At 39.6% G+C, this 27,647-nt stretch overlaps 1 protein-coding gene across 4 annotated transcripts in view; it reads right to left on the bottom strand.

Moving 5' to 3' along the window:
* AKAP7 (A-kinase anchoring protein 7) overlaps nucleotides 1–27,647 on the bottom strand; it is a 163,351-nt gene that overhangs the window by 83,138 nt on the left and 52,566 nt on the right. For all 4 annotated transcript variants that reach the window (XM_051855333.2, XM_051855334.2, XM_070073554.1 and 1 more), the window contains exons 4-5: nucleotides 25,082–25,218; nucleotides 18,883–19,043 (exon numbers count right to left, since the gene is read on the bottom strand). In XM_051855333.2, coding sequence (XP_051711293.1) covers nucleotides 18,883–19,043; nucleotides 25,082–25,218 — 298 coding nt within the window. The remainder of the gene's footprint in view (nucleotides 1–18,882; nucleotides 19,044–25,081; nucleotides 25,219–27,647) is intronic.

The raw sequence follows: 27,647 nt of genomic DNA on the forward strand, positions 1-27,647 counted from the left end.
GCAGAGGCAGGGGAGATTAGCAATGTCATATTTATCTGTATGTTGTTTGACTTGCTATAATAACCACTGAGGAGTATTAGTTTGGAATAAAAAAAGTTTAAAATAAACACAATAATAAATTGATAATGAATTAGCAACATAACATTGCTATGATTATAACCATGGATCATACTAGAATGTTTAAGTAGGAAGTTGAATTATGTGTTACATATGTGAAAATGTCATACTCTTCAAAAACCAGTGATAAACAACTTTAAATTTAGTCTTTTTATCCATAAAAAAGGTAGCGATGGTACTTTTAAGTCCATCTGAAAGATGAAAAAAAAAAAAAAAAACGAAAAACAAGAAGTGTTTGCTTAAGGTCATGGTCCTTGTATCAGCAACAAAGGAGGAATCAGAGTCAATGGGGTCTAGCTTCTACTCTGGTCATGTTTCATTCTTTGGTCCTGGGGCTGAACTCTTACAAATAAAAGATGTCTTTAATGAAATACTGAAGTCAAAAACATGCTTTTGTTGTAAGCACCAACTGTGTCAGGAGTCTGGAGATTACTAATGATGTACATAATTATAACTAGAAATACTTGGATGAAAAGAGAACCCAGAATCTCCCTTCTGCCTGAATATTTCTTACGCAGTGTAAGATTTCTATTTTTTCACATGCGAACTTCAAATAAAACAGATGCATGAGTGAACAAAACACAGATACCACCCTATCCTTTCTAAGAAAATAAAGGATTTCGCTGTAGTTAGTCCATATGAAAATAATATAATAGTATGAATATAACTCACAAAGAACAGCAGAGATTCAAAATAGAAATACCTGTACAAAACAAAAACTAAACAGATATATTTAACTTACTAGTGACATAATTCCAAGTGCTGGAATTACGTGTAGCATCTGGCATGGTAGCCTCTGGGCTGGACTGGCCTAGAGGATGCACTTGGAAAGGACATGCTCCCAAAGCGGAGCCCATGTGTCATTCATCTCAGCACCCAGCATGCCTGCAACACATGCCTAGCATGTACCAGCTATATGACACAACCTGGTAAATCTGAATGGAGCATCATTCTTGTGCTAGGTGTTGTATGGATGCTTTATCATCTGTTCCTCAAAGCTGCCCTAAAAGATAAGTTACTATTCCCATCTTGAATAAGGTGAGGATAGAATCTGAACCCTAGCTAACTAACTACAACGTACATGACATCTCCCACACAGAAAAATCTAAAATCTTCTTTCTCCTCTCTGAGAAATGTTTCCAAACAAAAGTTAAAGATGATTGGTTTAAAATAAGACTTGGATAACAGATATGCATTTCAGTCAACAAACTCAAGTCTGATCATCCATTCATTCAGCAAATATTTGCTGGAAACCTAGGATATGCCAGGTACTATTTCAGGCTCTGAAGATAGACAATAAACAAAACATATTCCCTGCCTGGAGAAGATCCACATGCAAGGGTGCCTAAGTTCACAGAAAATAGAATTAATTTAATATATTATTATATATATTATATTATATATATTATATATATTATATATAATTAAATATTAATATTTAAGTGCAAAAAAGCTTGGACATCCACACGAAGTTTTTTCACAGAATACATAGAAGGGTAAGTATATAGGTAAGGCTACACAAAGTGACAGGGAGAAGCAGGATGCTATTTTATATCAGGCCAGATCACCTGAAGTTGAACTAGAATATATAATTCTTTCCAGTGAAAAAAATTTAGACATTTTGAAATAGGAGGTGACTCAAAGTGTTCCTCTCATTCCCTGAGACTTCCTTTTTTTTTTTTTTTTTGCTGTGGATAGCTCATGGAGAGTCACAGTGCTTCAGGTGGGGGATGGGCAGCTTCTGGGTCACCATTTGGTATCTCCTGAAATGGCACCATGCTTGATTTTGCAGCTGGATCCTTCCTTGTTCCCATATATAACTCTCTGCAACTTCTAGGGTACTCTCAGGTACCCGGGATTTCATTCTATTATTCACCACACCACAGCATGGCAAGCAGGAACCCAAGGAACCATATAAAGACAGCTACCATTTTCCTGCTACCCTTGGGCACACAGAGGAACAGAGTTTCCTGGATGAAGGTGGAATTGGTGGGAACACCGTGCAGCCACCCAGCATACAGTCATGTCTCTCCTTTGGCCTTCACTGACACTCTGGGAGCACAGAGAATTCTGGGTCATCTCAGGAACAGAGCATTCATGCTAGCCTAATCAATTGGGTTTCTTTTGTTCATAGGATGAAGGGGACAAGAAGTTACCTCTTGCTTGGTATCTAACTCCCTTCTTCATCCAACCTGGGCTATGATCTGAATTTGTTCCCCAAAATCATGGGTTGGAAATAATCTTCAATTCAATAGTATTGGGAGGTGTGGCCTCATGGGAGGTTTTTATATAATGAGGACTCTGCCCTCATTTCCTGCCTTGCAGGAAACGTGTTCTCTCTACTCTGCCATGAAAGGACATAGGGCTTGTCCTCTATTTGCCCTTCCACCTTCTACCACCTGAAGACACAATAAGAAAGCCACTACCAGATGTCAGCACTTTCATCTTGGGCTTCCCAGTCTTTCGAATTGTGAAAAATAAATGTTCTTTAAAACTTTTCTTTTTCATTCATATTTTAAGGACAACTGACTTCTCATTTATTTATTTATTTGAGAGGTAGAGTTACAGACAGAGAGAGGGAGAGACAGAGATAAAGGTCTTCCATCTGCTGGTTCACTCCCCAAATTGCCGCAATGACCAGAGCTGAGTCAATCTAAAGCCAGAAGCCAGAAGTTTCTTCCAGGTCTCCCACAGGGGCGCAGGGGCCCACGTACTTGGGCCATCTTCCTCTGCTTTCTCAGGCCATAAGAAAAGAGCTGGATCAGAAGAGGAGCAGCCAGACACCAACAAGCACCCATAGGGGATACCGGTGCCACAGGCAGAGGCTTAGCTTACTATGCCACAGCACCAGCCTCTCCAACAATATTTCTTTAAAACATTTTATTCCTATTTCTTGGGTGAGTAAATGAAAGCTCTGATTATTTAAGTAAAATTATGTGACTTTCCCGCACAAAGTCATATAGTTACCTGATGCCAGAGCTAGAACAGAAACCCAAGTCTTCTGACTCCCCAAATCCATTTTCACTAATCTACTGAACTTCACTATTTTCTTATTTAACTAGGCTGAGGTATCCTAATACATGTATTCTGGACTGAGAAGGGGTTACAGGTTTTTGATGAAAGAATCTAACTAGCAGTGTGGTCAGAAAATTAGAGTAAATGATGCGCATTAAGCTCTTCTGGTTTCAGCAGCCCCCAAAGTCAGGCTTTTTTTTTTTTTTTTTTTTTTTTGACAGGCAGAGTTAGACAGTGAGAGAGAGAGAGAGAGAGTTATAGACAGTGAGAGAGAGACAGAGAGAGAGGTCTTCCTTCCTTTGGTTCACTCCCCTAATGGCTGCCATGGCTGGCGCTGCTGGGCGCCAGTCTGAAGCCAGGAACCGGTGCTTCCTCCCGGTCTCCCATGCGAGTGCAGGGACCCAAGCACTTGGGCCATCCTCCGCTACCCTCCTGGGCAACAGCAGAGAGCTGGACCAGAAGAGGAGCAACAGGGACTAGCACCCGGGACCCCAACTGGGACTAGAACCCGGGGTGCTGGCGCCGCAGGCAGAGGATTAGCCAAGTGAGCCACAGCGCTGGCCTAAGTCAGGCTTTTAAAATGTGGTGCAAGAGAATGTTAGTCCCATGATAACCTCCTTGGTCAAATAAATTTCAAGAATTCCTCTAATGTAAAGATTATACATTATAGGTATAGCCTTTGAACAACACCACGCTAAACAAATACTTACAACTCTAAAAGCCTTGTGGAGGCCGGCGCCGCAGCTCACTAGGCTAATCCTCCGCCTTGCAGTGCCGGCACACTGGGTTCTAGTCCCGGTCGGGCAGCCAGATTCTGTCCCGGTTGCCCCTCTTCCAGGCCAGCTCTCTGCTGTGGCCCGTGAGTGCAGTGGAGGATGGCCCAAGTGCTTGGGCCCTGCACCCCATGGGAGACCAGGAGAAGCACCTGGCTCCTGCCATCGGATCAGCGCGGTGCGCTGCCCGCAGCGCATCGGCCGTGGCGGCCATTGGAGGGTGAACCAATGGCAAAGGAAGACCTTTCTTTCTGTCTCTCTCACTGTCTACTCTGCCTGTCAAAAATAAATAAATAAATAAATAAAAAATAAAAGCACTGTGGAAGAAAGAAGGGGCATTCGCCTAGTAGTTAAGCCACCTTTATAACAGTGCCAGCCCCCCTTTTTATTCATTTTAATTTTTATTAACATGAACTATTTTTACATGTTTTATGGGATACTGTGCAATATTTCAACACAAATATACAATGTAAACTGATGAAATCAAGCAATTAACATTTCCATTTTTTAATCTTTCCTTTATGTTGGGAACCTGAGCTCCTCTCTGCCAGTTCTTTATTCAGTATTTAACACATCACTGTGAACTATCAACACTAAAGCCAATTACTTCTGTCTACTGGTATTCTGGTACCCATTATCAAACCTCCCTTTCTGTCCCCTCCCTCCATTCTTCCCAAACTCTAGTAATCACTATGGTAAGTTCAGAACAAATGTCTGCTGTTTTTAATTACCCAGTTTTGGGAACTGTGCGATAGCACATCGATCTTCCCAGTCTCTAGAATTGTAAAAAATAAATGTCCATACTTTACAAATTGCCCAATCTCATGTGTTCAGCTACTACAGCACAAAACATATTTAAGAAACCCAGAGTATCTTTTCAAGCATCAGGCACAGGGTTAGCTGTTAAAGCCACACAGCTTTTCTTCTAAGAACATGATTGCCACTGCCTGGAAGGGGCTGGGCAAAGAACAAAAGATTCCAAAAATCCAAGAAGAGAAACATAGTCAATAGATCAAAACTTTGTCTCATCAGAGTCTCAAATTCTTGTGGTGATATTTTACTTTTTTTCTTTCTTTTTTCATTTTTGAGTGGAAGAAAGGGAGACAGACAGAGTTCCCACCTGCTGGTTCACTCCCCAAATGCCCATAATGGCCACGACTGGGCAGGTCAAAATGAGGAGCTGGGAACACAATGCAGGTCTCCCATGTGGGTGGCAAGAACCCTGTTACTTGAGCCATCACCACTGCCTCCCAGGGTATATGTTAGCAGGATGCTGGAGTCAGGAGCAGAGCCAGGAATCAAATCCAAGCACTCTGATATAGGATTTGGGCATCCTAACCAGTGTCTTAACTGCTAGGCCAAATATCAGCTCCATCTTTTACTATTTAGCACTTATTTAAGGCTAATAAAATAAATAACTAATAAAATTAAAATCACTTTTAAAAAGGCTAATAAGTGCTAAATATAACATTTTAATTATGTTGTACAAACTTGGAAAATGTCCTAAAAACTCTTCACTGAGGTCACTGCCACCAATTAGCTTTTCTTCCCTCTTCTATGATAACAAAGGTCAGACAATAGACCAGTAAAGTGCCAAGAAAACCCCAGTTCTTAGTTGGAAGTAACAGAGGGTAATTTTGGCTAAGTTGAGCAGGAAAGGAATGCACATAAGGTCACTGGGAGGGCCACAGCACCACACAGGAAGGCTACAAAGCCAAGGAGAAGCCCAAAGTTCCAATGCAGCCCAGAGCAGTGGCCATACTACCTCTTCCCCATCACTGGTGCCAGAACTGATACTTCCTAAACCCATGGACAGTGCACAAAGAGCTGCTCTGGACTGGTGGTAACTACCACTAATGATACAATCTATCCCCTAATATATTTTACACAGTTCTTTTGCTCTTCAAGTCCCTAGCTTCCAATTCAAAGTCCGTATCAAACCTAAGTCATATGCACATGTCCTGGCAGAATGGGAGTCTATGAAAGAACACCCCTGACATAGGAGATATTATGGAGGAGTTTCAATGTTGGACAGCCAAAACAGAAAGAAAATAGTCCAGCATGAGCAAGTCACAAAACATTAAAAGCATAGTCAGTATGATTGCCACTTTACTGAATGTATCGTTATAGCTCATATAAACTATAAATATTTTTTCATTCTACTCTGTTATAATCCAACTTTGGCCCTCTCTATTTAGCTATATTTTTAAACTGTTTTAAGAGGACCTAGAGTTGAAAATTAGACTGAATCATACAAAAGTGTCATCTCACAAATCAACAGTTAAATATGGGCAATGTCTTAGGGCTTAACACATACCCTGGTGTACTAACTCACTAAATTCCTAAGATTTGACTGATGAGATTAAGGCATAATTTCTTAGCCGTCAAATATTTCAAGAATTCTCCCATGAATGACTTCAAACAGCCACTTAATAACACACCCTTATCACCCCCAGGAAATAGAAACAGCATAAAGGTATGAAAGTACAAATTCATACATTCAGTTACTTACTGACCACTGGCCCTATATGCTAACCATATTATCTGCTAAAGGCAACAAATATCCCCCTGTCTTTATGGAGTCTACAGGGTCAGAATCTAGTGCAATAAAAATAAGGACTTCTCAGTGCTCAGACTTATCTAAAAAGTCAATGAATATAAGAAAAAATGATTTTTAGCAAAAATAAACATAGTGGCTTTGTATTGTTCTTTTTTTATTATTAGTTGACAGGTAGAGTTATAGACAGTGAGAAAAAGAGAGAAAGATCCTCCCTCCGTTGGTTCACTCCCCAAATGGCCGCCATGGCCAGTGCTGCGCCGATCCGAAGCCAGGAGCCAGGTGCCCCTCCCTGGTCTCCCACACAGGTGCAGTGGCCCAAGCATTTGGGCCATCCTCCACTGCCCTCCCAGGCCACAGCAGAGAGCTGGACTGGAAGAGGAGCAACCGGGACTAGAACCTGGCACCCATATGGGATTCCGGTGCCGCAGGTGGAGGATTAACCAAGTGAGCCACAGTGCCAGCCCCTGTATTGTTCTTTATTACCTATATTAACTTTTATATATTATCTTATTTAACATAAAAATCTTATTATCAATTTAATATAAAGTAACATTTTTCAATTTATTGATTTGTTATATCAAATTTTGAATTAACAGCTCTCTTTATAGCCTGGGTTTGAAATCTTTGATGATAGCTACTCAGAACACTGTTTTAAATAACAGTATCACAAAGCACACTTAATTATATTAAAGTATTTTTTCAGGACCACATATTCATTAGATATATAGAAACAGGGGAAAAAGCCTTCTTATTGAAAAGTCTTATAAATAATGTCTTAACATTCCTGGTAGCAGTATAATACACTGCCTAGTTGGGGTGCTAAGCCTTTAAAAATATCCATTTTTGAAATAAGAAGTATTTTTGCTAATGTGAAAACCACATGTCAATTTTCATCTAGGTTAACTTATGTTCCAGAACTGAACTTTATGAATAATTAAAGAGATTGCTTAAGTCCTCCTGTTGTCACAAGCATATGTTCAAGCACTAAACATAAGATCACACAATAAATACCCCAGTCATCCTTCAAAAGTCAGCTAAGAGTGCTTCTTAAACACTACAGTTTACCTCATAGCTGAAGATGAAAAGAGAATGAAGAACAATTTCTTTAAAATCTATTTAAATATTAGGAGACTATACATAAAAGAACACTGAAATAAATAATTTGATATAGAAACAACATTGTTTGGGCCAGCATACATCACATGATCTCACTCATATGTGGAAACTAAATAAGTCAACCTAATACAAGTTGAGAGGAGAACAGTAGTATAGTAGTTACCAGAGACTGGGGCGAGTCACAGAGGGGGAAGGTTGGTCCCTGAGTCTGACGCTACAGTTGGATAGGGGGAGAAGTTCTGTGGCACAGAAGGGTGAATAATAATGCATTGTGTCTCTTCTCAAAATAGTTAGAAATTTGAATATACTTACTTAATATAATTATTAAAAGTTTAAGTTGATATATATGCAAATTACTCTGATCATTACCCAATGTATACATGATTCAAAATGTCACAATGTGCTTCATAAATACGAACCAACATGTCAATCAAAAAATAAAATGAATAAAGGCCAACATTCTGGTACAGAGGGTTAAGCTGCTGCCTGTGACACCCGCACCCAATATGGGCACTGGTTTGAGTCTCAGCTGCTCCATTTCTAATTCAACTCCCTGCTAATGTACCTAGGAAAGCAACAGAAGATGGCTCAAGTGCCTGGGCTCCTGCCACCCAGATGGGAGACCCAAAAGAGGCTCCTGCCTCCTGGCTTCAGCCTGGCCCAGCTCTAGTTGTTGTCACTGGGGAATAAACCAGTGGATTAAAGATCTCTCCGCCTCTCTACACACTCTGTAACCCTGCCTTTCAAATGAATAAATAAATCTTTTTAAAAAGTGAATAGAATATATGATAATAACTACCATCTATTTAACATTATTTATGTGCCAAATACTATAGAAAGCACCACAGTTACATTATTTGATTTTAAGAAGTTATTGATATGCTCACTGTACAGTTATAGAAACTGAAGAATTGGGAGGTTAAGTAAATTGCATAAAGTCACTCAGCTGGTAACAGGCTGCAGAGGGATGCGAACTCAGTTCTGTTTAACTCCAGAACTCACTTGGAGCTAGGACAGTTGCACAAGTTATGCCCGTGTTGCTGCGGTAAGCAAGAATCACAATGTGAGGTAACAAACAAAATCCTTAAAAAGTGACGGTCTAAAAGCTGACAGCATGACCACCGTCTAAAAACCAGACAGCATGACAACTAACTAGGAAAGGCTTACTGTGTGAGGGTAGGACAGAGATGAAGAGAAATGAGAGAACATGGATGATATCTCAGATCTCACAGTATAAGGGACTTGGTGAAATGACCAGTTGTTAACTTACAGTGTAACAGATTAGCATAGTGATTGAGGGCACAAATTTTTTTTTAATTTTATTTATTCATTTGAAAGTCGGAGTTACAGAGAGAGAGAGAGAGAGAGAGAGAGAGGGAAAGAGAGAGAGAAAGGTCTTCCATCCATTGGTTCACTGCCCAATTGGCCACAATGGCTGGAGCTGCCCTGATCTGAAGCCAGGAGCCAGGATCTTCCTCCAGGTCTCCCACACGGGTACAGGGACCCAAGGATTTGGGCCATCTTCTACTGCTTGCCCAAGCCATAGCAGAGAGCTGGATCAGAAGTGGAGCAGCCAGCAGCCAGGACTCGAACCAGCACCCATATGGGATGCCGGCACTGCAGGCAGCGGCTTTACTTGCTACACCACAGCGCTGGTCCCAAGTGCACAGAATTTGTAATCAGACTACCTGGATTGGAGTACTGGCTCTACCACTTAACTTCTTTGTGCTTCAGTTTCCCTACATGTTAAATGATGGTGTAGATAATAGTCCCAATCTGATAAGTTTGTTGAAACTAAATCAATTAATATTCTCAAGATGATTAGAATAAACATTTGACACACACACACAAAAAAAATACTCTTAAGCATTTGATTGAAAATCAAGCAAATAAGACCAGAAATGTGGTGCAGCAGTTAACGTCATCACTTGGGATGCCTTCATCCCTTATCAGAGTGCCAGTTCAAGTCCTGGCTACTCTACTTCTCTATCAGCTTCCAGCCAATTTGCACCCTGGGAAGCAACAGATGATGGCTGGAGTACTTGGGTCCCTGCTACCCATGTGGGACACCCCAACTGTGTTCCTGGCTCCTGGCTTTAACCTGATCCAGTCTGGACCGTTGAGGGTAGTTCACCAACAAACTGAAGATCTCTCTCTTTCTCTCATATATATATATATATATATATATATATATATATATATATATATTTGTCTATTTTTCAAATAAAATTAAAATAACTTTTAAAAATCAAATAAATAAAAAAGAGACACTGGAAAGAGTTAAAAGAGAGGTGAATTGAGAAGGAAAGGAAAAATAGAGGACTCATGCTTCCAACAGCATGTAATAAACAGGGGCAGGGGATGAATCCCAGGCTCTGAATGAAGCGCAGCTAAGTAATTCTGATGTTTCTGAAGACAACCCAGCCCAGCAGTTAGGGGAAGTGTCAGCAGGCTGCAGGACATCTGGGGTGGCTACCATGACTTCACACAGCAGCCTGGAAGGGCCCAAAGTAACCAGAAACCAAAGAGATTCTAAACAAGGAACAGAAAACACAGGGTGTATTCTCTCCATCTTTGTGAGAAATAACAGTCAGAATAAGATAAAGCTTAACGTTCAAATGAACATCCTGAAAACCTTTTATTTTTTTCTTTCACAGAATAAATGTACTGGGAATCTTTTATCATGCTAACCAAGGGCACTTTTCTTATTTTGAAAAAATGATTTGCAAGGGCCATTATAATTCCAACCGGCAAAATTTTTAACAATCTCTCAATCTAATAACCTTCTTTAAAAAATTACATTTAGCTAAAAATGAATAAAATCACATATCCATTTCTATGCAAAAAGCTTTTCAGAAGAATTTCATCATTGTAGTATGTGGAGAAATGCCATAGAAATGCATGACTTTCTGTATCTTCTTAAGCCTATGAGCTACAGGGGTAGGCTAAGAAAAGACAAAGTGCCTTTTTTGGTCTTGAAAAATATCATCAAGGTGAAAGCAGGAAGCCAAGACATACACAGCCTCTGAAGTCATGTGCACCCTGGAGTGGCCACTGCCATAAACACACCTTTACATGAGTACAATGAGCCTGGTCTCTTCTTCCCACCAGTGTGTACCAAAAATAACTCTTAATGGCAGCACAACTAGATGCAGAATTCAAGTTCTGGCAGTGTAGGAGAACAAAAATATCTTTTTCTCACCATCCTACAAACCTCACCCAGAACCCTGCAGCAAAAGACAGATTAACAAAAGAAACACATACAAATTTACTTGATATAAGTTATGCATGACATGAAAATCTTCCTAAGAAAATGAAGACCCCAAGAAAACAGACAAGTCTGTATATTTCTATGAAGCATTTAATGATCAAGTGGACAGTTGGTAAGCATGATTGGATAGAAAAGGATGATCTAATGGTAATAAATTTGGGAAAATGTAGCAATGGTGCAGCTGTTCAGCCTCTTCTCTAGACCCTGGGTCCTAAGAGATAAAGATCTTTCTCTTTTCAAGGTATAAGGAGGGCACCTCTCCACAGTGGAACTTGTGACCTGCTTCCAGGAAAGCTCCAAAAACCATCCTGAGTTTCACAGTCAGCTTCAGGGGAAAGGAGCAAGAGGTCAAAGAGTGATCTTCCTGCTTCTGCCGTTTTCCTAAATCCTTTCCATTATTTCAGGGTAGCATGTCCTGAGCCCCATCAATTCATATTCTACTAGTTCAAAATGTATAATCTTCTTCAATTTTACACATTAAAAATTAAAAACTGGGGGAAGCATTGGATGTGGCTGCTGCACTCCACATCAGAGTGCCTGAGTTTTAGTCAAAGCTCTGCTCCTGATTCCAATTTCCTACTAATGCACACCCTGGGAAGCAACAAGTAAGATTCAAGTATTCGGATTCCTGCTACCCACATGTGAAGCCTAGATTGTGTTCTTGAAGGACCCCAAAAGTGGTGCCCTTTTGTGACAACCCCAGAAACACAGACTCCAGACCAGGCGATGCAAAAAGCAAGAGGCAGTTTTATTTCATTTGCACAAATGGGCCCTCTGCTGCCGCAAGCAGCGAGAAAGAGAGAGGAGCCCCGAGCAGTCATCTCACACAGCTTTTAAGGGGCAAAACCGCAAGATTAACATACCATAGGGTGGCGTAAGTTCATTGGATAATTTTCAGCAATTGACCTAATATGGCAGTTTGGAAGCGGTAGGGAGGTATGGTCAGTGGAAAAGTACTAGGTCAAAAGGGTATGACGGGGCGGGGGGGGGGGGGGGTCGTTTGAGGAAGAGAAGCGGGCTGCTACGTGCCTTACGTGCCTTGCAGTTTTCTTTGTTAAGTTTGAGCAAGCACAGGGGAGGGGTGGCCCATGTACATAACAGGAGGTTCTGTTGCCCAAATCTTTAAGTAATATTTAACCGTTCCTCTGAAAACCAGTTTGCTTCCCTATTTCCCAGGACCTGCATTGTTTAGGGGCTTTTGCGGGGGTCTCACATTCTCAGCTGTCAGCATTGAACTGGTCTAGTATCATTCGGGGAGTAAATCAGTAGATGGGAGAATTCTGACTGTCTGCCTTTCAAATTTAAAAAGAAATTATAAATTATTTTAATTTTTAGTACCGAATTCAAATAATATATAAAACACATTCTTCGGGGCTGGCACTGTGGCACAGCAGGTTAGGCCTTCACTTGCAGTGCCAGCATCCCATACAGAGTACTGTCCCAGTCCCAGCTGCTCCACTTCCAATCCAGCTCCCTGATAATGCATCTTGGAAGACAATAGATGACGGGCCAAGTACTTGGGCCCCGGCCACCTATGTGAGAGACCCTGGATGGAGTTCCAGGTTCCTTGTTTCAGCCTGGTCTAGCCTTGTTCTTGTGGCCATTTGAGGAGTAAGCCAGCAGATGGAAAATTTTTCTCTCTTTCTCTCTGTCAGTCTGCCTTTCAAATAAATACGTAAATCTTTCAAAAATCCATTCTTTGGGGCCAGCGCTGTGGCATAGAAGATTAAGACTCCACCTGCAGTGCCAGCATCCCATATAAGTGCTGTTTTGAGTCCCTGCTGATCCACTTCTCACCCAGCTCCCTGCTGATGCGCTTGGGAAGGCAGCAAAGGATGGTTCAAGTCCTTGTGCCTTGGCGCCTATGTTGGAGACCTGGAAGAAGCTCCTAGCCCCTGTCTTCTACCTGGCCCAGGCCTGGCCACTGGGGCATTTGAGGAGTAAACCAATGGATCAAAGACCTCTTTCTCTTTCTCTCTCTCTTTCTCTGCCTTTCAGATAAATAAATAAATCTTTTTAAGAAATACATTCTTTGTTTCATAACAACTATGTAATACTTTAAGAATTCATTTCTCTTATAAATCTAAAAACTCAGTGAAATCCAGGTAATGCTTACTTTCTTCACAAATTCTGCTTTCTATTAAGTCAGACTAATTCTGCCATTATTTTATACAAAAAAGATTCTAATATTCCTGTGTAGATTATACACACACACAGACACATACAAACACAGAGTTCATTATTAAGTTTTCAGAAACATAGTGCCCTGGTCAATAAACATATTCTTCTAAAAGTTAGAATACATCATTGAAACAAAGAGTTGCAAAAATATGACAGCAAAAACCATTATTTTACTGATACTGTTGTATTTATTAAAATAGTCCTAATCCTGAGGTATTCTTTTAAAAATAAACCTAATAGTATGGACATTCCTCAGAAATCTTAACATATATCTACCATATGACCCAGCTATCCCACTCATGGGAATTTACCTAAAGGAAATGAAATCATCATACCAAAGAGTTATTTGTACCCCTATATTAACAGCAACTCAATTCACAATAGCTAAAATATGGAAGCAACCCAAAATATCTATCAACTGATGCCTTGGGTAAAGAAAATGTGGTATATAAACACAATAGAAAAATACTCAGCCATAAAATGGATTAAATTCTGTCTTTTGCAACAAAATGGATTCAACTAGAGACTATAGTACTTAGTGAAATAAACCAATCACAAAAAGACAAACATCATGTTTTCTCTGATATGTGATAGTTAATACACAATACCAAAAAAGTATAAGAATGAAACTGACATATTATAATCTGACTATTTTTATAGCCCTGGTCTATATATTCCTATGAAACAGTGGTTTTCTACTTTTCATTTTCTGAACATTATGGCTAGTGATGCATTATACTTGCTGAAAGTATGTTATTATAAAATTTTAAGAAAATAAAAAATAAGGAGAGATTGAGGGAGGAAAGAAGAAAGGGAAGTTTGACTACATTTCAGAATTGTACCTATGAAATAAATGAAATTTGTTCTCTTTATATTAAAAAATAAACCTGAGAAGTAAATTTTTGACAAAAATTCATGTATTAGAGGCTGGCATTGTGGCGTAGTGGGTAAAGCTGGCACCTGCAACACCAAAATCCCATATGGGTGCCAGTTGAAGTCCCAGATGCTCTACTTCCCATCCAGCTCCCTGCTACTGGCATGGGAAAAGCAACAGAAGATAGTCCAAGTGCTTGGGCCCCCGCCACCCATGTGAGAAACCTGTAAGAAACTCCTGGTTCCTGGTTTCAGCCTAGCTCAGCCCTAGCCTTTGCAGTCATCTGGGGAGTGAACCAGCAGATGGACGATCTCTCTCTCTCTCTCTCTCTCTCTTTCTCTGTAGCTCTTTCAAATAAATTTTTAAAAAAATATCTCTTAAAAATTCATATATTAAACATTCTTTCTGAATACTATGTAAATAAAGGCTTAGAATAAACTTCAATTTCTAACATAATAAGGCCCTAATAATTTATAAACACATGTTTCAGTGAGTAGATAAATAAGCCTGGCAAACATATTCAATAGATATCTTATAAAAACTACCATCAAAAGCAACATGAAACATACACATGAAAATTTCAAAGCAAGAATAACAAACTGGGATTGCTAAAGGAAAGAAAATGCTGATCCCCCTCTATTTCCCATTGGTTGTAATGTTTTGTCATAATTTTTTGAAAACCATAAATATGTTTAAGCAACAGTACCTAATACTTCTGAAATCAAAAAGCATTTACAGGGGCAGTGACCTTTAGCAAAACGACAAACCTTAGGTTAGATTCATGTTAAAGCTAGTGAGATTTCACATTCCTCAGAACACAATGGGTCTTTCATGCTTATTAGAAAATGCCTTTGGAGAATATTTGCAAAGAATGGATGGAATTCTCACTGTTGCAAGCACCCATTGAATTATTTAAAAGAACAATGAATGAATGACTAACTAGAAATGTTCCTTGAGTGTGCAGACATTTATATTACAAAAGAAAAGATTCAAGTCTAGCATTTTCTTGTGAGCAATCAGGAAGAGAGGTTAACTGTGGGTATCAATTCTTAAACTACTTGCAATTAAAATTTTAGTTGCCTTCTCTCCTTGGTTAACTAATGATTTTAAACCCTGTTTACTTGTAAATATTGCTTATTTTTCCACACTTATTTACACACATTGTACTCCAAGCTACAGCTCAAATTGGGATATAAGATGCTGCCAAAGAAGTGTACATTATAGCAAGATAAATACACTTAAAATAAGGAAAATGAGGCAAAGGAAAACTGAGACTGGAAAGATAAGGTAAGGCTAGGTAGGAGTGAATGCACAGAGAATGACATTGTCTTATACTCTAAAATGAAGTAAAGCATAAATTGGGTTCTAAGATTTCAAACAACCACTTCTGACTCAAAAACCTAGTTAAATATTCAGGGCTGGCACTGTGGCAAAGCAGGTTAGGGCCACGGCAGTGGTACCAGCATCCCATACAAGCACCTGTTGAGGTCCCAGCTGCCCCACTTCTGATCCAGCTTCTGCTGGTGTGCCTGGGATAGTAGCAGAAGATGGCCCTGATTCTTGGGCCCCTGCCACCCACATGAGAGATCCAGAGGAGGCTCCTGGCTCCTGGTTCCACCTGGTCCAGCTTTGGCTGTTGCAGCCATTTAGGGAGTGAGCCAGCAGATGAAGGATCTCTCTGTAATTCTGCTTTCAAAAGAACCAATGAGGGGGCCAGCACAGTGGCTCACTTAGTTAATCCTCCACCTGTGGCACCGGCATCCCATATGGGTGCTGGGTTCCAGTCCCGGTTGCTCCTCTTCCAGTCCAGCTCTCTGCTGTGGCCCGGGAGGGCAGTGGAGGATGGCCGAAGTGTTTGGGCCCTGCACCTGCAAGGGAGACCAGGAGGAAGCACCTGGTTCCTAGCTTTAGAATGGCGCAGCGCGCCAGCCGTAGCGGCCATTTGGGGGGTGAACCAACGGAAGGAAGACCTTTCTCTCTGTCTCTCTCTCACTGTCTAACTCTGCCTGTCAAATAAAAAAAAAAAAAAAAAAAAAAGAAGAACCAATGAATCTTTAAACAACAACAACAACAAAATTCAACACTCATGAGGTAAAAAACTGTCCAAGGAAAGCAGTTCTGACTTTAAGATGAAAGAAAACAAGTTTCCTATCAGCTCAGCTCTTATGTAATTACCAATAAAATGTATTTATTTTTCTAACAGTAGTTAGTTAATTAGTTAGTTAGTTAGTTAGTTTAAAGGCAGAGTGGCAAAGGGAGATGCAGAGAGAGAAAGCACTTCCATCTGTCGGCTCACTCCTCAAATGCCTACAATGGCTGGGCCAGGCCAAACCCAGGAGCCAAGAACTCAATCCATGTCTACCATACAGGTGGCAAGGATCCATGTACTTGTGCCAGGATCCACTGGCTCCCAGGTACTTCAGCAGAGAGTTGTACAGGAAGCAGAGTAGCCCAGATTCCAGCAGGCAGGGGATATGGGCACCCCAGGCGGCAGTTTAACCTGCTGCACCACAATGCCCCCCCCAGTAACATTTGTTTTTTTAAATATTTACACATACAGAATTCCATAAACCTGTTTCTTATGAAATTATCAGTATAAGTAAAAAAAAAAATTATAGCGATAGTAATTCTGAATGATTTTATCTAAATATGTACGCAATTTTCTGATGGTCTGGCTCAGTTTAAGAATATATTTCTCAGGGAAAAGAAAAGATGATATTCCAAAAAATAGAAGAGGAAAGCATAAAAGTATTGTGAAAAACATTTTTAGCAAATATGCAATAGCTAAAATATTTTCTCCATAAAAGTCTTGCATGTCCTTTGGTGGATTTCTTCCCACAAATTCTTACTGGTTTTGTTGTCATAAATGATTATCTAGTAGAAAATTAGGAATTTTAACTATTTATAGTTTGTTGTATATTGACTTCATTGTATAGCAACCTTACTGAAATCTATTAGTTACAATGATTTTTCTTTGTCTTGGTTTTGAAACTTCTAGCTAACATTTGTTTTTGTTTTTGTTTTTGTGAAGTCAAAGGGAGAAGGTTTCTTATATTCTCTATGAACCAAACATCTCCTAAATTCTTAATATCCAATAGACGAAGGCAGGTGCTACAGTGCAACTGGGTAAGACACCACTTGGGATGTCCTCATCCCAAATCAGAACGCTGGTTCTCATCCAGCTCCCTGCTAATGTATGTGTTAAGCAACAGATGATGGCTAAAGTACTTAGGTTCCTTCCACCTATGTGAGAGACGAGGATGAAGTTCCTGGCTTCTGACCTCAGTGTAGCCAACCCCAGGTTGTTGCAGGTTTGGGGGAAGTAAACCAGCAGATGGAAAATTTCCTTCTCGATCTTTCCTCTCTTCCTCTACACCTTTCAAATAAATAAATCTTAAAAGAAAAATCCAGGGCTGGCACTGTGGTACAGAGGGTTAAAGTCCCAGCCTGCAGTGTCAGCATCCCATATGGACACTAGTTCAAGTCTCGGCTGCTCCACTTCCAATCCTGCTCTCTGCTATGGCGTGGCAGAGCAGCGTAAGACAGCCCAGGTCCTTAGGAACCTGCACCCACGAGGGAGACCCAAAAGAGGATCCTGGCTCCTGGCTTCAGATCGGCACAGCTCCAGCTATTGCGGCCAATTGGGGAGTGAACCAGAGGACAGAAGACCTCTCTCTCTCTCTCTCTCTGCCTCTGCCTCTTTGTAACTCTGCCTTTCAAATAAATCAATAAGTATAAAAAAAAAAAAAAGTATCCTAAGACCACAAAAGAAAAACTTACCAACAATGAACCCTAATCCTCATTCTACCACCTCCCCAACTAAATGTACACTTTTGAATAGGCAATTATTAAATTACATGCAAGCAATATAATATTAGACAGAAAAGTACACCCCAAAAGATCACAGACAACAAGATACCATCTTTGTTAAGTTAAAACCAATCAAAATGAAAATACATATACTTTGGGAGAAAAGGAAATAACAAACAGCCACTTCAAGATGATTGGTTAACTTAAATGGAGGAAGGTCAATAGATGGATTATGAAGACAACACAGTTGGATTACTACCAGACTTCTAGTTTTTATTGTGGGTGGTAGAGCTTCAGGTCATTACATTATTTGTTTAGACAGAGAAGAGGAATGGGTGAGGGGGAAAGAGAAAAGGAATGGGAAAGAGGAAGAGAAAAAAAGAAAAAACAAGAAGGCAGATAGATAAAAGTGCATCAAGCATGGACCAATGATGAAAGTATATTACAAACCAGGATTACCGAAGTTGAAAGGAGATGACACAAAATGAAGTTACATGACATGAGTGAGATGAAGATAAAAACTGCTCACAGCATGTAAGCTAATACCCAACCTATTACCTCTGGATAAAACTCAAAAGTTATTCATCCAGGCTATGCTTTTTTCCTGCTTCTAATTCCACGTCCCTTTCAATTATACTGTATAAAGCAACATGTTGTCCAATAAATGTGAGGCCTTCTACCACGGCCAATGAACCTTCTGCTCAGAGAGTAAAACCGAAAGCAGCAAGGAAGGAAAACAAATGGAAACGATGCTGATTCATCTACAGGCTTTCTGGAGTGGGGGTGACAATCCCCAAGCCTCTGAGCTGGCAACAGGTAACTGTTATTCAGTCATTCAATACTTAAATAAGTGCCAACCATATGTCAAATGTCACGATAAACACTGAGATCCTTCGGATTTATGATTAGGACAATCCTAACAAATTCTTGAATCTAGTTCATCACCTTTTCGAGAGCCCCAGAATCAACATATTCCTCAAGTTCAAGAATCAAGTTCACTTTCCACTTTATTTAGCTAATTATTCACACATGCAAATATCTAGGCAGCTCATTTATCAAAAGGCTATACTGGCTCTCCAAAATTAAAAGATGTCTATTACAAAATTGAAAAAAGAAAGCTACTTTTTCAACAGATGAGATTTAAGTGTGCTTATATCTGTTTTACCTGCTATCTCTAAAAGTAGATTTATGTGATCTCCTTCTGCCAGCTTCACAAATCCAACCCGGTCACCAAAACTTCCAATCCCTTGAAAAGTCAAAGTCAAATGTTTTCCTTGGAGGATTTCTTCTATGAGTGGTTTTAATTCCAAGAGAGCATCAATACCACTGGTGAGAGAGAACATATTTTTTAGTAACTTATTTAGTAATAAAGTATTCAAATCAAGGAACAAAGTAATCAATTTTAGGAAGATAAATTAATTCTTGTATTTGAACTAATTATATTAAAATTCAAAATACCTTCTAAATCTAACTCATATGTTTAAAACCATTATTTATTTTTTTTTTTATTTATTTTTTTTTTTGGACAGGCAGAGTGGACAGTGAGAGACAGACAGAGAGAAAGGTCTTCCTTTTCCGTTGGTTCACCCCTCAATGGACTCTGCGGCCAGCGCGCTGCGGCTGGCACACCAAGCTGATCCGAAGCCAGGAGCCAGGTGCTTCCTCCTGGTCTCCCGTGCAGGTGCAGGGCCCAAGCACCTGGGCCATCTTCCACTGCACTCCTGGGCCATAGCAGAGAGCTGGACTGGAAGAGGAGCAACCAGGACAGAATCCGGTGCCCTGACTGGGACTAGAACCCAGTGTGCCAGCGCCGCAGGCAGAGGATTAGCCTAGTGAGCCACAGCGCTGGCCTAAAACCATTAATTTCTAAACAAAAACTATGGAATAAGTGAATTAAATCTTTACATAATTATAATCACTATTAAAGACATTAAAGCAGATACAATTTTATAGTCCACCAAACACTTGTATAACTGAGAAAGTATTGCACAGACAACTCAAAAAGCTCATTGATACTATATCTCAAAATATCTAGTACCTACAGGAGTTTGTATTAGATTACGTAGAAAGTTCTAGATTCTTTATTTTAAAAAAACTAATAATTACACAGTAGTCAAATCAAAACCACAATGAGATTTCACTTCACCCCAGTTAGAACGGCTCTCAAAGACAGACACCATATGTTTTCTCTGATCAGAGGTAACTAACAGAGTACCTAAAACATAACGTATTAGAGTAAAATGGACATTTTGAGATTCCATGATTGTTTACAGCCCTTGTCTCTTCTGTTTGGGAACAGTGTTTTTTTCTTCATATTATTTGCTGAACTCTTCTACTTAGTGTAAGGTTAACTTTACGATCATTAAGTAAACTGAAAGTATATCTTTATAAAAATTAAGAGTGGGAATAGGAGAGGAAGGAGAAAAAGTGTTGGAGCATGAGTGGAAGGGAATCTAGGGTAGGAAGGATCACAATCCTCCTAAACCTGTATATACAAAACACATGAAATTTGTATAACTTATATAAAATTTTAAAAATAAGTATACAGTAGTTAAATCAGCAATGTATTCTACTAAAATTTTATATACTTTATCTTGTAAAATACAATAACATCTATAATATAAAAATCATTACTATACAAGGATTCAAATAAAGAACAAGTTTAATTAGATTCTCTAAGCTCTATGTCTGTTATAGCTATTTAACCCACATGATTATAGGGCTTCTCTGTATTTCAAGTGCTTTTATTTAAAAAAAAAAAAACAGATGTTTACTATATTGCTAAATTAGACGTAATCAAATTTTAATATTGAAAATTAGGATCAATTATTCCCATCTTGAAGGGAATTTTGGTAAAGATATGTTATTATGAGAAAAAAATTAAGATCTCACTAGAGGGCAGCAATTACTTAAAAAAGAAATAAGTACATTCTTAGAGGACAGAAAGGGTTTAAAAACATCCTTCTGGTGAACTATCATTAATTCAAATTATTTGGATCAGTGATTTGTTCATCAGTCAAATACTTGAAAAAAACATTTAGGTATATTTCTACATCTTTCTTCTTTCATATTTTTCAGTTAGTCTTCATGTCAAGTCTAACTGATTTTCATCCATGATTTTCAAATTCAATCTCACTTCTCTGTATATATATAATCTTTTAGAATAGCTATGAAAATGTCAATTTTTTTATTCCACCTCTAAATCCACATCTTAAATCCAATTTTAAGAAACAGTATTTATGTACCTCCAAAATGACATCATGCACACTGCTCTAATTTAATATTGTCTTTCATTGTGTCCTGTGGGTTAAAGTATGTAATAAAAGAACAGCCACTTTTGGCTCATCCATCATAAATTGGGGAAAATGAAGATATTCATTTTAAATTAAACTATACTAAAGCAGGCAATGAGTAAGGGCAGGACTTTTGAAAGAAAGTAAATTCTTTATACTATGTTTCTTTTAAAAAATCTGGATGATCTAAACTTAATCTAGTTTTCAGTTCTCTAGTAGAATTCAACAAATTTATTTATTTTTTTTAAGATTTCTTTATTTATTTGAAAGTCAGAGTTACACAGAGATAGGAGAGGCAGAGAGAGGTCTTCCATCTGACGGTTTACTCTTCAATTGGTTGCAATGGCTAGAGCTGCGTTAATCTGAAGCCAGGAGCCAGGAGCTTCTTCCGGGTCTCCAACCTGGGTGCAGAGCCCAAGGACTTAGGCCATCTTCTACTGCTTTCCCAGGCCATAGCAGAAAGCTGGATTGGAAGTGGAGCAGCCGGGATACGAACTGGCGTCCATATGGGATGCCAGTGCTTCAGGCCAGGGCGTTAACTCATTGCGCCACAGCACCAGCCCCCAACAAATTTATCTTAATGATAAGTTAATTCTCACACAATGAAAAGGATTCATAGTGCCTACCACTGACATGAAAATTCTTTTCGATAGAGTATCTTTCCAAGCAGAATTTATGGAACAACTTCTTTGTTTCTTTGTAGTAAGAGAAGTAAAAAAGTATACGCATACAAGAAACTAGAATTCAGACCCAAAGGTTGTATTTCAAATTAAAGCAGGATAGCTATCTTTCCAAATCAGCAACTAGGTTTGGCCTAATGCATTTCTATTCTTTTCCCTTACACTGTAAGGGCACAAAGGAACCAGATGATATCTACCTGAAGAAATTCATGAGTTTAACAAAAGCATGTATGTATTCCACTCCAACCCTTTGATCAATTATTTACTAAACATCTAAAATATGACACTAAACTCTGTAAAGTAATAATAAGATAAGAAACTGGCCGGCGCTGTGGCTCAATAGGCTAATCCTCCACCTGTGGCCTCAGCACACAGGTTCTAGTTCCAGGCAGGGCACTGGATTCTGTCCTGGTTGCTCCTCTTCCAGTCCAGCTCTCTGCTGTGGCCCGGGAAGGCAGTGGAGGATGGCCCAAGTCTTAGGGCCCTGCACCTGCATGGGAGACCAGGAGAAGCACCTGGCTCCTGGCTTCGGATCAGCTTGGTGTGCCAGCCACAGCTTGGTGTGCCAGCCACAGCGCGCTGGCCGCAGAGTCAATTGAGGGGTGAACCAACGGAAAAGGAAGACCTTTCTCTCTGTCTCTCACTGTCCACTCTGCCTGTCAAAAAAAATAAATAAATAAGAAACTGACAATCTAGCTATCTAGTATATTAGGATTAGCTTATAGGATGAAAATTAAAAATAAAAAGTTAAAACCTTTTTTTAAAAAGATCTATTTTATTTTATTTTATTTGATGGACAGAGTTACAAAGAGAGATCTTCCATCTGCTGGTTCACTCTCCAATGCTGGTTCTCTCTTCAATGGCCAGAGCTAGGCCAGGCTGAACAGGAGCCTGAACTCCATCCGGGTCTACGATGAGGGTACAGGGGCCCAAGAACCTGGGCTGCCTTCCGCTGTTTTCCCAGGCTTATTAGTAGGGAGCTGAATCAGAAGTGGAGCAGCTGAGACTCAAAGCAGCACCAATATGGGATGCCAGCATTGCAGACTTAACCTACTATGCCATAACTCGGACCCCCAAAAGTTATAACCTTTTAAAAATCTTTCACATAAACAAAGTCTTTCCAGAAAACAATCAATTTCACTCTCACTATCTAGCTGCCCAAATTAAGGACACAGGTTTAATCTCACCATTATCTAAAAGTTGATACCTCTGACTCTCCAGAAAATGGATGGGCCTCAGTCAATCAGTGGAAAGCCTTCATGGAAAACGCTAAGTACTCCTGAGAAAGGGCTTCTGCCTCCAGCCTGTCTTGGACTTGAGACTGTAACACCAACTCTTCCCTAGGTCTGCAGCCTGCCATACTGCACTGCGTATTTTAGACTCACCAACTCCCACAATCATGTGAGCCAATTCCTTAAATAAATCTCTTCATGTAAAGACATCTACGTCTACACAAACAGATATCCATATACATACACATTCTCCTGGTTCTGGTTTTCTGGAGAGCTTGACCATTCCAGTACACACAGGACCCTACTCCTTCCTCTCATTCTTTCATCTTCTTGGCATCTTTCTTGGCATCTCTCGTTCAAGAGCACTTTTTTTTTCTTCTCGTTGGCAAAGTGATCACCAAAGTGAGTCAAATAAAATCTTTCCTACTCTACCCACATAGAATGCCCAAGGCTGCTCTTGGGGAGATCGGTGTGAACAAACCAGAAGTCTGATCTCTAAAGACAAGAGGTTCTACAAAAGACATAATCATAATATTCAACAATGGCTAAATATTTTGAGTTATTTTATTTTCTCCATTTTATTTTACCTTTTCCTCACCCCCTTCCCCAATTCAAGCCTTGTTCTTCATTCCTAGGAGTCATACATGTCAAGGTATAAAACATAGTAATCCACAACACATTCTAGGTCTGGTTTTCCAGAGTTTAGGCTTAACAGAGTGGGTTATTACAGCAGGTAACAGGGAAACAGAATCATCTGAGAGTGTTTAGAGAACTGAAGGAAGAACAAGTTTTCTCCACTCCAGAATGGAATGGAAAGCACTAATCAACAACTGATACCCAAACTTTATGACACAACCCTGGAATCACATGGCATGGGACTATATACAAAGATTCTAAGAATAACTACAGTAGGGGCCGGTGCTGTAGTGGGTAAAGCCACCGCCTGCAGTGCTGACATCCAATATGGGTACCGGTTCAAGTCCCAGCTACTCCACTTCTGATCCAGTTCTCTGCTATGGCCTGAGAAAGCAGTGGGAGATGCCTGGAAAGGGGCCCCTGCACCTGCATGAGAGACCCAGAAGAAGCTCCAGGCTCCTGGCTTTGGATCGGCATAGCTTGGGCCATTACAGCCATTTGGGGAGTGAACCAGCAGATGGAAGACCTGTCTCCCTCTCTCCCTTTCTCTCTGTACTTCTCTGTAACTCTGCTTTTAAAATAAATAAATAAATATTAAAAATAAAAAAGAATAACTAAGGTGGAAGTGACTCTTGTTTTTAGTGCCATCTTGGAAACCTCCAAGCCAGGAGAGCCAAGTGGAAGAAGAAGCAAATGTGCAGGCGGAAATGCAAAAGAAGAATGATGAGACAGGGGTGCAAGTACAACACTGACTTGTATACCTGTGATGGCCAAAGGGACAGAAGTAATAAATGTCAGACCCTGGAACGCTGGTACAAATTTTTGGACTACCTGCCAGTATCTACAACTTGTCTCGAGATTCTGAAACTTCCATCTCCAATGGATCACAGAAATTGCCTATGAGACTCACTTTGCTGACCCCAAAACAGTCCCTGATGGCCCTTTGCCTGGGCCTGCAACATTCTGTACTAGTTTTGTTGTTAGTTGTGTCTCCAAGTGTAACACGTAAACAATAAATCATCTCTTCTGCTGTCTTAGCCAGAAAAAAAAGATGCAGAGTGTCCAATGTCCAATGGCCTAGTAAAATAGTAGCTCTAAGAGCTACTAACATTAAAGTGCCTACAATGTACCAGACCCTTCCTAAGAAATCTTGCATGATTGCCATGATTATTTTCTTCAGTTACTTAGAAAATAAACGATTTCCTCAAAGTCATTAATAAGAGGTGGTTGTGCCATGGATCCAGAATAATTACCTATAAGGTCAGACTCAAGAGTGTTTACATAATCAATATAAACAAAGCACCTGCATAACAAAAGGTTATCATGTGGTAATAAATAATACAATGAAAAGTCTAGATTAAGAAGAATCTATATAATTAACTCTATATATTGACTGCTAATAGCAACAAATTATAATGAAGAATACTTTTTTAGAATTTTAATGGCTTTTAGAGTTCTGCTATACTTATTCATATCAAGATAAAAATTTGGAAAATAATATTCAGGAATGTTGTATTACTTACATGTTTATTTCATCTTCATTTAATAATTGCATCACTAATAGGGTAACGTGAAAAGAACCATCACTGACCATGGCTTTGGCCAATCGCTTATCTTGCTGTATTATCTCATTTTGCAGAATCTTAATCCCTTTTGTTATCTAATCACACATGCACAAAAAGAAACAGAAATTAGGTGAGCAATGTTCCTGTATAGTAAATCATAAGTCAAGAAAAAAAACAAGTATCAACCAAATAAGCAACCAAAATCAGAATAATGCTGAGAGCCTTCAACAAAGCAAATACCCAATTGTATACTTGTTCTCAACTATCCTAGATGGCTGGAAAGCTTAATAGGATGAAAAATTTCAGAAAATCGAACAATGCTTGTTCATCTTAAGAGAATGGAGGCCAAAATCCTTATTTTGCAGATCAGGTCATTGGCTGAGTAGAAAAAAATCTCAATGGTCATGCATATTTTCAGAATATAAAATATGACTCACTAATTATGATCTTTCCTAAGGGGAAAAAATTGCCACAGAAAGGTCAAACCAAGCAGACAACATTCCATTTCTGTGAGAAGTAATATTTATTTCCCCCAAAGTGAATGTGTCTGAGAAACCATTCCTCATGGCCTTTGAAAATTTTTAGGATAGCAATAATTGCAACAAAAATGACCACTGAATTTTTCCTGACATGTGAGGAGGGGTATAACCATGGAGATAGGATTGAAAGAAGTCCAAATGTGTGGGTTAGAAACACTGTCTCAGTCTGCATCTGGGTGAAAATTCCCACAGACCTCGTCACCCACCTGCCTTCCCTCTACCCCCAGAATCCAGTCTGCTGAAACAGGAAAAGGAATGATGCCTCCCCCTCCTTTGCATCCATTTAGATCCAGTTCAGTCAATGCCTAAATGTGAGTGTTTAGGAGCAAAGTTTGAACTGAAATAGCAAAACCAGAGAAAAGAGAGCACATGGAAGGAAGCCCTAAGGAAACAGAAGCTCTGAGGCAGCAGAATATTACAGAGAAAAAAGGAAAAGGGAGGGAGCTGGCCATAGGAGCAGAATCCACAAAAAAAGCAGAGATAAGAAAGAATTGAATCATGAGCATAGCAACTGTTCTGATAGGAGAGTAACTGTTTTATCCTGAACAATGTTCCCATTATCTGTGGAATGTGATTGGGCAAATCATGAGACTCATGAGAAGCTGTCCTGGGATCTGACCTCCCGTTGACAAAGACTCTCCTTTGACCAAAACTTTATTCAGGCTCCTCTGAGTCCTCTGCTTGACTAAGCCCCACTTTGGGCTTCTCTCTCTGACTTTGCAGATTCTATTCTGAGCAAGAATCCTGCTGCCTCAGGTTGAAAAAAATACCCCCACCCTCCATAACTAAGATACCTTACTACCCTGGCTTTCCTTCAGCAATATCCCAGCAAGTCAGTCTGGCCGGAAATCATTTCGTTGATGTTTCTCTTAGTAACTTTCTATTCACTGACCCCCAACCCTTTTTCTCAGTTATAAATCCCTTGCTCTTGTTGGAATCAGTTTTAAGTCAAATGTCTCTCCACTGCAAGATTCTGTTGCAGTGGTCCCTATACCTATTTTCACAGCCACCTTGAATAAAGTCGCCTTTACCATCTTAGCAAGTATCATGAAAAATTTTTCTTTAATATTACCTATTGTTACAATTAATCTACAGCATTCAAAATAACCTCAGGACTTCTCTATTCCCTGTAATCTGAGAGAGGCTAACACAGGAAATGGTGTTTTCCCAGTAGGAAGTGTTAAAGCAAAATTAAAACAGAGACAAAGACTGAAAAATTCCTGAGCAAACAAAACCTACTAGGCCTTAAAAATAGCCTTAACCATGCTTAAACAGCAAGCGTAAGCAAAACTTGGGTCATTTCTGATTTTGTTGCCAGAGGCATAATTTAACTCCAATCAATCAAAAGCAGCCATCTAATATCCAACTATGTGAATGGAGATTTTCCAACATGATTAAAAACACACACACACATACACACACACAATTTTGCTTCCACTTTTTCCCTATAAAAACTCTAACACTTTGTCATAAGAACACTAAGCCTTTTTCAAGCTGGTGTTCTCCAATTCATGAATTGCTTCTTACTCATATAAGGTCTTTAAAATTTTGCTTTGCTTCAGATTATTCTTTTATGGTTTGATAACAGTGGTGGGAGTCAGAGGAGACTTCCAGTAACTGCTGGGAACTTCAAGGACCAGCCAAGAGGTATCCACTGAGAAGATTATACTCAGTACTTCTTGCTACATCTGGAGGTTCAAGTTCTGCGCTTTGTGTTTCAAACTATCTCAATTTACTTAAATAATTTTACTTTTGACTGGATCCACAGGTTGAACTGGGTGTTTGACAGGAAATGGACTAGATCAGGTTATATACCACACTAGCTTTCAGGTGAGGTAGGGAATACAGAATGGGATCCAGACGTTGAAAGAGGTATCTAACACACTGAACTGGGTGTTGGACAGAATCTAGATTCCATTCAACATTTTGTTGATGTGTCTTCTGTCAAAAATATGGAAGGAAAATACCAAGCAGGATATGTTATA

The sequence above is a fragment of the Oryctolagus cuniculus genome, chromosome 5, assembly GCF_964237555.1.
Source record: "Oryctolagus cuniculus chromosome 5, mOryCun1.1, whole genome shotgun sequence".
Lineage (NCBI taxonomy): Eukaryota > Metazoa > Chordata > Mammalia > Lagomorpha > Leporidae > Oryctolagus > Oryctolagus cuniculus.